At 27.7% G+C, this 12,400-nt stretch overlaps 1 protein-coding gene across 1 annotated transcript; it reads left to right on the forward strand.

Moving 5' to 3' along the window:
- Positions 1 to 969: 969 nt before the first annotated feature.
- Positions 970 to 1,731, forward strand: Osi11 (Osiris 11). The gene is made up of 2 exons (XM_085954843.1): positions 970 to 1,318; positions 1,349 to 1,731. The coding sequence occupies exons 1-2, from the start codon at positions 970 to 972 to the stop codon at positions 1,729 to 1,731; spliced, it is 732 nt and encodes a 243-aa protein (XP_085810969.1).
- The last annotated feature ends 10,669 nt before the right edge of the window (positions 1,732 to 12,400 follow it).

Consider the following 12,400-nt stretch of genomic DNA (forward strand, 5'->3'; position numbering starts at 1 on the left):
ATATAGGCACTTTGCCCTCCATCCAAAATACCATCTTCACAATAATCCCCGAAGTGTTCATTGATTATCATTGGATAGATTAAATATATTAGCATAGGTATCTACCTCAAAGATAACTAAAAGCATGTTAGATCGATGAAAAAGTAATAGAGTTTAGTGGAAGTACGGGAAATCAACAGTTTTAAGGAGACATAAGGCATCAATGAGAAGCCTTCATCCAGCAGTGACGAAGATGGTAAAAACACAAAAACACGTCTTTTTTCGTCGCGGAATCATTTATATATTCAGCTTATTGATATATTCCATATATAAATAATATATTTCGTTCATTAAAATTTATAAAAAATATTACCTATAGGTAGGTGCATTATCTAAAATGATATATATTCCTTCCTATTAAAGTCAATTTAATTTGACAGGTATTTATTCAATTAGTCACATGAGAGATTTACTATTACACTTATGAAACTATTTTAATATTTACCTAGGAAATTTCTTAAAAATAGCAAGTGCATCCAACTGACACGCAATCTCTGGTCTAGTGCAACTGCAATAGCGAGCAAAGTTGTAGATAGGCGAGATGTCCATTTTTTCTCATTCTATATACCTACGTACTTACACACGAAACAAATTGCCTGCGATGCATTTACGTGCGGGATTCTCTAATGTAGTTATCGCACGCTCTGAAACGTTTATGGATGAGTTCCTTTTAAGAGAAATTGAATAAATGCCGGTGTTCATATCAAATCAACCACATTTCAATCGAAACAATAAAACAGCTTACACACTAGCTGTAGGCATCATTCGCAAGCCAGCATCTCCCCAATCAACAAATACAAGCAATAAGTTGAAGTGAAGGATTCAACGATCCGATATAAACCAATTATAATATACTTACAATAATAATAATATAAAATGTCTTTTAATAAAAGTGTTTTAATTTTTGCCGTGTGGTGTGTAGTATATACGATGGCTGCCCAAGAAGATCAGAGTCCTTTTAATACTGGACTTAAAATGTTAAGGAGGATTTATGATCACTGCGAAAAGTCTGAAGAAATTGTTAAGTGCCTTAAAATTCAAGCCGTCAAAATTGCCGACAGAGCAATTAAAACTGAAAATATTACAGTTTTCGATGGCGTATCAGTTGTAAAAAGGAAAGACGTAGAAGACGCAAGATCAATTGGATATAGTGATGAAGAAATTAAAACAATGTCTTCAGATCAGTTGGATAATCTGATTGCTGAAAAATCTGCGCGTTTTTTGGGGACTCATCAAATGTCACTAACCATGTCATCGTTTGTCGGTAGATCTATGGATGGTAAACAGACCTTCAATAAAATGATCGAAGAAGGAAGAGGAAAGCTCAAGAAATACATTGGCCCAATCCTTACCGCCATCGCTATCAAGGGTGGTTTTGTCGCCATGGCCTTCCAAGCTATTGCTTTAATTGCTGGTAAAGCTTTGCTGATTGGTAAGATTGCTTTGGTATTAAGTGCAATTATCGGATTGAAGAAACTCGTATCCAGCGGAGAAGCTCACGAAAAAACGACTTATGAAATTGTAAAGCATCCCCAAGTGTCCCAAAGCCATACTTACTCCTCGTCACATTATGGAGGCGGCGGTGGTGAATACGAGACTAGCGGAAGCGGCGGAGGACATTATCACAGAAGCCTGGATGCTGATCTGATGAAGCAAGAGCGTGCCTACAGTGCTCATGTACCGAGAAGTTAAGGCTGATAATCATAAACGAATATTTAAAATTTATTAATTCTAATGACTGATACCAAATATTTTTATACACCATCTATAAAGATATTAATACTACCTACCTATACTTTTCATTTGTATATATCTAAATTATTGTTAAAAATATGGTAGCTAGTATATGTGGTGTATATTAAATATATTAGTTATTATAATTGATTTAAAATGACTGAAAAATGACCTGCAAGATGCGATAATGATGGTAAAACGTACTGACCAACCATAGCGATAAAATATTTATTACTATTTAATTTAATTTATATTATTTTACTAAACCTTATGTATTAAAAGATTTTTCTGCTTAATATACTTAAATACGATAATTATTGTTGGTATTTATTATTGATTATTTATCAGAAAAAAATGTAAATTATTTTTAAATATTGTGCAATATTTTTTATAAAGATAAGTTTTAAGAAAAAAGGTTTTTTTATTTCATTATATGCTTCATTATTTTAAGTACCTACTTACAAACATTCATGTAAAAATATTACTTATTAAGTTAATGTAAGTCATATTTATCATTTAAATTATCTTTTTAATTTTATTAACTTTATCTGCATGCATAAATAGAGCATAATGAAGTATTTATATAATTATTTTATATATGTAAAAGGCATGTCAAAGAAATTGACGAATAGTTACGAATGTACCTTTAGATATATAAGAAAGTGTCACACATTATATTGGCATACCTATATATTAATTGGTGTGAGTAGATTTCCCTATCTATAATTAGCATAATTAACAGACCGCAAAGCTTGGTCAAGCTTATACTATCACATATTATAAATAAATCTTTTACGCACATATGCTCACATTTTTAGTACGTATTTATTATATTTTTATATTGAAAGCTAATAAATATTTTATCAAACATCAAACATGTTTCTTATTTTTTAAATTTATTTCAAAGCATATTAGGAATGTGTCAGTTAAATAATATGTTTATACATATATTTAAATTAAATTAGTACATGGATGGTTAATGAAGAATACCCAGGTATAAATAATAATATTATAATCATGTTAATAATTTTTAATATCTAGATATTATTATGTACAACAGATTTCAATGCATATACATCAAATATTAGTGAGTACTAATAAGATGTTTATAGAAAATTATTGTAGTACCTATCACTCAAACATATTATTAAACTTTAAATAAACACAACTCAGTTTTCTTTAATAATTTATTCAATAAATAACATAAATAATTACAGTACATTAATATATTCTTAACCTGTATAAAATACTTTACCATTATTCTTTCAAATTACTGAATTCATATAGAAAATAGTATTACAAAAAAATATCATACCTTATGATTGTTACACTGAAAATAAATAAGATTGACTTATAATAAACAAATACATAAGAGAAAATATAATAAATTTATCTTATTGAAATCATTTATATTTTTATGTAGTCATCAATTTTCACGGAACGCATAAATAAATAAACAATATTATATTATGACCGCAAAGTTTTGGTATTTAGACATCATATTATTAAATAAAATATACGTTACCTAATATAAGACGGTTGACATTGTTGTTATAGGTAGGCGCATGAAACTAATTATGTATACTAATAAAATATGTGGATCAATTTGATAAGTATATTATATTTCGATATTTTAATAAAATAATAATACGTATACATTATTTATATATTTTTCAGTTAACTACGTTAAAAGGACGTTCATCATACAACACTGCAGGCTGTAATTATCAAAACAAATTCCTATAACAGTTTTTGGTAGTTATATATTATAATATTTTTTACTGAGAATAAATTAATACTGTATTTTTTTTACAAATAGAAATATTTAACTTTCAAAAAATTCAAACAATACATATTATTTGTAATACAATTTCAAATCATTTGTCGTAGGTTTTATCGATAATTATTCCTTATTAATACTTATTGGTACAAAATAAATAATTTAAATACTTATGTTCTGTCTAATTATCCATGTCTCCTTTACCAGATTCGTCGTAAATTGAATATCCCATATTTTGCATCATTGGAGACTCCATACTAGGTCTGGAGTACTTGTAAGCATGTCCTCTGTATGCTTTATCCTGTGCCAATGTTGACCTCTGCCATCCTCCATGATGACTGTCATGGCCGCCGGAGTATACGATATGTTCTGTTTCAGTTCCAGATGATTTTTTGGAAATTGCCGACTGCGAAAAATTTAAACAATTACGATAAGAAATGTTTGCTTACAACGATCCAAATATTATTTTAAATACAAAACTAGTTTTTAATTAACTATTTTTGTGAATTCAACGAATAATTCACAAGATTTAAGAATGCAATATTCAACATACATAATTGTAAGATATATAAATAAAAAGGATTTCATGTTATACACATTTATATTTTTATAAAAATCGATGTTTTTTAAATTAATTATAATAATTATTAAAACGATGAAATAGTCAAATTCTAAACGACAGAAAATTGAAAACTTAATAAACTAAATTATACTAATAAATATGACCATAAAATAAAATGTAATAATAAGATGTGACCCTGCAACAAATTCACATTTTTTTACAATTGTAAGTTTATCTTTAAATTAAAAAAAAATTAAAAATCTATTTTCAGATACATATTTATTAATTAATACAGTTGAAATTGTAAATTATCAAAAACAAATCTCAAATTGCAAGCTTCGTATTTTTCCGCTAGGTTCTCTGCTGGCGTGCCTCTCCTCCTTAAGGGTTTATATAATTATGAAATAAAAATAAATGAAGCAAACACAGATTGGTTTTATTTTTGTGATAGTTTTGATTATTTTCTAAATATCACTTGGTATTTACCACGTAGAAAAATTATGTTAGACGTCATCTATTTTATTCACATAGTAATCTTTAGTATCGGGCATTTATTCAACTTATATTTTAATGTGTTATGCATAAAAGTAATGTTTGCAAAATAGTGGTTCTCAATAATACCTCAATAGGATGTACTATATTTTATATCCATGCCATTGTAATTTTTCATATGGAAAAATATTCATAAGCCAAGGAAATGTCGATAATATGTTGTCAAACTCTTTCAAATTTTATAATATTATAAATAAACCGTCAATCTCCATAAACCATTGCGAAGATTTCCTATCAGCAAAGACATCCGAAAGTAAGATATAACTTGAACAAAATTATTTACAGCTTTGACGACTTGTTCAGGCAATTTGACTGGAATAACAATGGTATCCTTATAAATGGAGAGTACCCGAGTGATCTGCGCTTTGCTAATGGCATACACATTTTATACTCAGAAGACCTAAAAATTAGAATACAGGAATTTGCTCAAGTAAGCAGCAAAGTAGCAAAGCAGGCTTAAACATAAATTTGACAATAAAACAAATTATTTTAAACAGTTTTCCTGAACAAAAATAGATCTTTATCAGTGATACTTAGCTTAAATGGTAGAACGACTATATATATTTATTAGATACTGGATATATGTATATCTGATGAAATTATTTGCAGAAGTTGCACTGGAGAGCTTTTAACTGCCTAGACAACGTCTGTAAATTGAAAATTACCTCTCATTGTAGTTCTTGTGAACGTATAATATATTTGAAAAATATAGGTATTCGAAAAGTAGAGGTCCATTTAACGAAAAAATATTAAATAAGTGAACAAACAAGGGTAAGGGATGTGATATATTGAACGTGCATAATTTTTTTTTATCTATAATTTATTTTTATCTATATTTTTTATTTATATTTGAAAACATCTCATGCATATATAGACCCACTAGAAAAAAAATACGACACTCGACGGGACAGAAGAGGTTTATTAGATGTGATATATTACACACGCAAGAAACTTCAAATTTAAATAAACTGGATACATAGATCTAAAACTGGACAATATCTAGAGAAATACAGCCATTCATTGATACTCAATGGGTTAAGACCGTCCGAGAGGTAAAATTAAGAGCTGTTGAATCAACAAAATAATTATGTGTATGGATATACGTGGCAATGTAACGTATAGAACCGAGAGGAGTGGAATCAGTTTGGAAATGCTTTCATCCAATAGTGCACTGTTTTCAAAAGTATGGTACGGTAAGAGTTTGGTGGGGGTACGCGCTTCACCGGGATTTGGCTACGCTTGGTGCAACAAACAGTAATACGAAATCAATACAACATCCATACTAGAAGGTTTATCGCATGCCGAAGAAGACCAATTATTGGAATTAGCTTCAGATGGATTTTTGAAAAATAAATATAAGGAGTGTACGTTAACATCATTCTGGTTGAAAATGCAACATGAGTATCCAGTTTTAACAGAGAAAGTTCTGAAATACATCTTGCCTTTTCCAACTTCATATCTACATGAAGTTGTTTTTTCAGCATTTGTAGGCATTAAGTCAAAAAAAAGGGAACAAGCTTTTGGATGTGGAACCGCATCTCAGATTAAAATTAACAACCAGGGAACCAAATTATGATCTGTCTCAACATTAACAATTGTATCCTTCTCATTTATTATAATGAATGTTATTTATAATATAACTTATATTTATTTTATTTATATATTATTATGAATGAATTTTATTTTTTGTTCATTATTATTTTGTTTATGAAGGTACTAAAAAAGGAAAAAAATAAATATATTTTGATTGTAATCAAAGTATGTATATGCAATTTTTTTTGACGAGGGGTACTCAGTGTTACGAAAATTATAGAAGAGGTACACGTTTGGGAAACACTGGAACATTGAATAGGACTTGGCTTATGATATTATAATTATTGTTAAAAATTATTGTCTATTATGAATACAAATCGGCAGATTAAAATTTTTGAATTTATTCATAAAAAAATTTATAATAAATTCATCAATTAATTACTTACGCAGTTTTAGAAAAAAATCCTTTAAACTGTTTATATAGCAAACAATGATTTCTGAAGTAAACTGATTTTTATTTACGTTCTACATTATGATTTTTAATATATTCCCTTTCTTATCAAAATTGTTAATCCACCAAGAATCGATAGTCAGATTAATATTTTTTTCTCATAAAAATATTTTGAATTAAATAACGTAATACGTACCAATAGTGCAAGAAGTAGAGATATTTTCGCAATTATTAAAGCAGCGCCAGCCAATAACGCAAGTTTTCCCATGAAAATCTGTCCCAAGATACTGGCCATCCCAAGGGCTCCATACAAGAGCATAGAGTGCCCCCCTTTACCTCCTTTCTTTTTCCTTCCTGTAAAATAAAATATTTTTGTTGATAGATGTAACACAAATTAAATCATTACTTAAATATTGAAAAAAATGATTAGCTATTGTATCTAGTAATATAGTATTATTTATAAGATAAATTCTATGCAATATGATAATGACTAATAGACCAAATTTAAAAACCCATTTAATTTTTTATATGAGATTTAATGAAAAGAATGAGCTTTAATAATATTAACTTAGTAATCTATTATATTATGATATAGTTACATTCTAATGTTTTATAAGTATTTAAATATAATTAAAAAAATATATAAAAATGATAATATTTGAGGATAAAATATTGCCAGTGTAAGCCACAGTTTGTAACTTTACTGAAAAGCAGTTAAAAATATATTTGTTTCGTTATTTTTCTTTAGGTTATAATTTTTAACTTCGTCATTGAAGAATTCTTGCTGATGTACCTACTCAAAGCATGCTTGAAACAATATTATAAATATAATCCAACCCCACAGTTAAGTAATTCTCCATATAACGTTTCTAACGATTATTTAATTAAGCTACTTGAAATATTAAGATATAAAGTATTTATTATTTTTGTTCCTTTCGTGATTTTTATAATAAAATAGAATTAAGGCTTTAGATAGTTAATTATATTTAATAATTTTAAAATATAGATGAAAGGGCATTTTGTTCAACTAATAGAAAAGTTTCCCATGACTCAGCCGTAAAGGAAAAATTTACTTTTAAATTATCCACTTTTAATTATTATTGATGAAAAAAAATACTGTATTAATAAGAATAATACACGATATTAATTAATGTACTACTTAACATGTGATAATTAAATAAAAATAAAAGAGTTGATAAGATCAATTATAAATTAAATGTAATATTATGTAAATGTAAACTATTTTCTCTGAATTACTTAACCTCAATTTACCGAAATAGTTTATGCGTACATTTGATGTAAATTTACGGGGTATGATTATACGCGTACTGTTAATGATATGCAATATGATTTTAACTGTTTTACAATTCTGATAACCTTATTTACATTTTTTTATGAATTGAAACTTTTTAAAGCGTAACCGATCGCTCATTTTATAGTTTTTTTGTATGTTACTGACACCTTTGTTATGGATAAAATAAAATAAAATATTGTTAAAAATATATTAATTGAACTGGCGTTGATGTGTAAGTATTACATTGAAATTATAATTTAACAGTTTTCAAAACATTGTCATTAAATTTAATAAATTGAGTATACTTCTTCCCTCCTTCACTTCCACTCAAATTATCGAAATCAAGAGTATCTATTTTATGATTGAAATAAGCATATCTAAACATGAATCAATTTCAATAAATGTGAATGAAAGGAATTTTCCATATATTTTTGTGATATGACTTCAGCACTCTTCACTTATAAAATTTACTATACGTTACTGAAGGGTATTTTTTCTTCGGTAATTGTGCCGCAGATGTCGTCATGAGCTTTTATATTTTTTTTTTACGAAAACAATTTATTCTATGTAGACAATTATAATAAATACCCTTTTCTGTCGGTGCATAGGCTTTTCGATCCAATAATTTATTGTTAATTAAAAATTTGAAATGTTTATACATTTTGATGCATCATTATAACAAACTACGATTATATTAGTTAATATTAGGTTGGGGTAAGTTAGATTATGTTACGTTAGGTTTGGTTTGGTCTAAAAAGAAAGTTGTAAAATCTCATGACATCATCTGCGGCACATTTACATTCTCTTCTTCTTATTCTTCTAATAACTCCAAAAAATATAATTTTTAATAAAATGAATACAATCATATTATGGGATAAGGTCCAGGTAAAGTAGTGAAACAGTGGTATGTTAAATGATTATAGTAAAAACAATAATTACATTCAGAAACACCTAGGCTCACATAAATGTATTTTAACCTAACTGAGAATTGAATTTGGAGCCTTCAGACGAGAACCCGCTATATTAAGCAATCGACTAAGAGGACCGTGATATACTTCGAGAACATTTTGAATATTATAAAAATCACTAGATAACGATATGTATTAAAATTACAACTTATATAAATAGAGCTTTCAAAAATATTTTTACTAACAGTTTTAATTATTGAATATTTGAAAAAAAAGTTTTTATGTTGACCTCTCTACACAACGATGTTGTTATTGATTGATGCATTGCAAATTTATTCCAATTATAGTCAATTACGATTATTGTTTATAGTAAAGTGAATTACCACCAAACTCTTAACTAAAGTATATTGATTTATATGATACATTAAAAAAATATATCGATACATTATTATTTGAGTAATAATTATTGACATTAGCACTTACCTTCAACAGAATCGCCATCTAATTTGAATTGGATAACAATTGACTTGACGTAGTCGTTAACTTTTTCTATCAGCATTTCATTCAAACTGGCGTTTGACGTTCCCTTTGTTTTCCAATTACTTAACCCCAAAGATCTCTGTCCATTTGGAATGCTATTCTCAGCGTCCCATTTTGAATCCCTCTTAATAAAAATGCTGTCACTGATGTTGATAGTCCTGTTGCGATGCATTTCATCGTCCAATTTCTCGATTACTTTTCTCTTGAGACAATCGAATTTGTTTTTCTGTTGTAAACATTGCTTAACTGTAGTTATAACACCATAATTAAAACTGTCTATATGTAAAGTGTTAATATTATCATGTGTACTTGAGTTATCCACTTGCAACGATAATGAACTATGCAAAAGAAAACTGCATATAAAAGTAAACTGTAAAGAATTCATTGTGAAAATTATTTTTGCTAATATGTTGATTGTCAATGCAACCACTTGCGCCGGAGATGTAATACAAAGAAGAGCCAAAAAGTAACTGTATCGTTTTTTGGAAGAAAATCTGTTTTTATACTTAAATCTTCGCGTAAAACGAAGCGTGACAGTTCAAAATTATATGTGTGCGTTATTTTATTATTTATTTATTTACATTGGCGCTCGCAATTAGTAGACGCCAAAAACAGACGTACATACACACTAAAAATAATGACACCGTGAAGATATAACTATCTGCCGTCAAATATACGAATTCATAAGATGATTATGTTAATAACATTAATGCCATGTGGACATATAGAGTGGAACAATAAGTTATAGTGACAAAAAAAATCGGAAAATTATATTACTTTCCCTGCATAGATTCTAATCTAATGAAATTTAAGGTCACAGTGAAAGCATGTGAAAATAGTACTTATCGTTTTTTGCTAGCCAATAGCCATGTGACAAAATAATAGCCACGACAAAACTATACTTAATATTTCTACGGAGATTGACGGCACAATACGGTTCATTCAATTACTCTTTTTTTGTTTAGAAAACGTTTTATTGCTGTATAGCATGCAATAAACATACGACACGTCTAGAAAGAATAATATTCATCAACACTCATGGCTAAGACTACGGAAAGAATTTAAATGTTAAGATAAACTAAATTTAATATATAAATGATGTCAAGCTTACTGAATAAAAATATTTTCCAAATATTGTCTTCCATTGAATAAAAACTAGTTCAGGTCAGTACATTAATCAGTTCAGTATATTAATCCAAGATATTTATTTAACTTTCATAATGGCTTATAAATAATATAGTAACTATTATAAAATACTCATAAATTCATAATATATAATACATATTACTTAGTCATAGCTTCTCATTTAGTAAATCATAGATTTGTCTCTAAAATAGAGCACATAAAATCGTATGTCCTGTACATATCTCAGTACTTATGCTTTTTACTAGGATTAGTTGTTAGTTCAGGGGGACGTGCGCTGCGTAGGTAAAAATGGAGATTTTATGCTATTTTCAAAGCAAAAATTAATAAATCTAAAAAATATTAACACCACTGCACATGGACGTACTGAAATATAACTATATTCTAAAACATTAGAGCGAGAGGTTTAAAAAAATACTATTTTATGTAATAAAAATACTTTATGCAGTCATAAAATGTTTAAAATCTATATAAAGGATAATAAGGCTTCAAAATTATATAAATAGATTGTCTACAACGTTTAAGGAATGTCCAGGATCATGCTCTGAAAATAGCACAAAATCTCCATTTTGACATACGCTGAGTATGTGGGCCGTTAAACAAATAATTTATTGAACTATCGACATTCGAATTTGTGTCATCCAAAATTCAAATACATAATATTTTGACAAGGATGCATGAATTTTAACCACTGCTTTAGAGTGGGTAAGTAATAAGTAGTAAGCAATTATTTAAAGCAGTGGTATTAAAAGTATATTCTGTGGTGTTCTGGAGGGTGCTGCGAACAAAATTCAAGGGTGGCGTAGGCTATTCGAAAAAAAATCAAAATAATCTTAATTCAATGCGTTGATCACGATTACAGATTTGTATATTTCGGTGGCTGTTTTCTTCAAACGATAATGTCATGTAAACTGGTCTTCCTTTATTGCTATGGTGCTCATTCGAATATTATTCAATAGTTACTTTATCTTCATTTAAATAAAACGAGGAATATCCAAAAGCTCTAGCGAATAGAATGTCAAGCAAATCAATTCGTAGTTCAGAAAATCTGTAAAAAAGCTACCGAATGTAATAATTTAGCGGATAATTTTCAATTAACAACTCATGGTATGTATATTCTTAGACTGCCGTAAAAGAATCTTGCAAAAGGCACCATGAAATGAAAAATATCTTAGGGAATAAAAAAAAAACACGTTTTTATGAAAGCGGATTTATTATAAAAATATAATATAGAATATCATATAAAATTACATAAAAAATATCTAATTTAAAACTTTTTATTTTAATATTAATCATACATCAAAACTTAAATAATATATTACTTATGTACTAGATATGTATACTTACATTAAATGCAATTAATCTGACTTTTTGGTTAAATGGGTAGGTCAAAACCAAAAGGGCCACTCTCCGTTACTTACTTACATGCGATATGCGCATGAAAATAATGACATAGTGTTGAGGGATTTCTAGATACATTATAAGTTATATTAATTTATATTAACTGAGTTACTTTGACCATTGATTAAATTAAAAATAATAGTTAATTTCAAATAGTGACTGTTTTGCATTTGAACAATGGAGTGTAGACTTTTTGTTTTTAACCCACTCAATTACAAATGTACTTAACTTATTATTTATGTTGAATTCAATATTTTGAATAATATCTAATAATGTTGACTTAAATTGAAAATTAGGTAATTTTATATATATATATATAAGTAACTTATTAATTAAATTTAATTCATAGTTATTTTAAAAAAAAACATTTCTTATTTATCCAGGTATTATGGAAAAATTTTAATACCTGTAAGAAATTAACTTCCATAACTACAATTTAATATGAATTAACAACTGTCACGTA

The sequence above is a fragment of the Rhyacophila brunnea genome, unplaced genomic scaffold (assembly GCF_057557595.1).
Source record: "Rhyacophila brunnea isolate RB1 unplaced genomic scaffold, BYU_Rbru_1.0 scaffold_4, whole genome shotgun sequence".
Taxonomy (NCBI): Eukaryota; Metazoa; Arthropoda; class Insecta; order Trichoptera; family Rhyacophilidae; genus Rhyacophila; species Rhyacophila brunnea.

Coding starts and splice junctions, on each gene's coding strand:
- Osi11 (XM_085954843.1), top strand. CDS start 970: ATGGCTGCCCAAGAAGATCAGAGTCCTTTTAATACTGGACTTAAAATG. Junction 1,319..1,348: donor TGTCGGTAGATCTATGGATG/GTAAACAGACCT, acceptor AAATGATCGAAG/AAGGAAGAGGAAAGCTCAAG.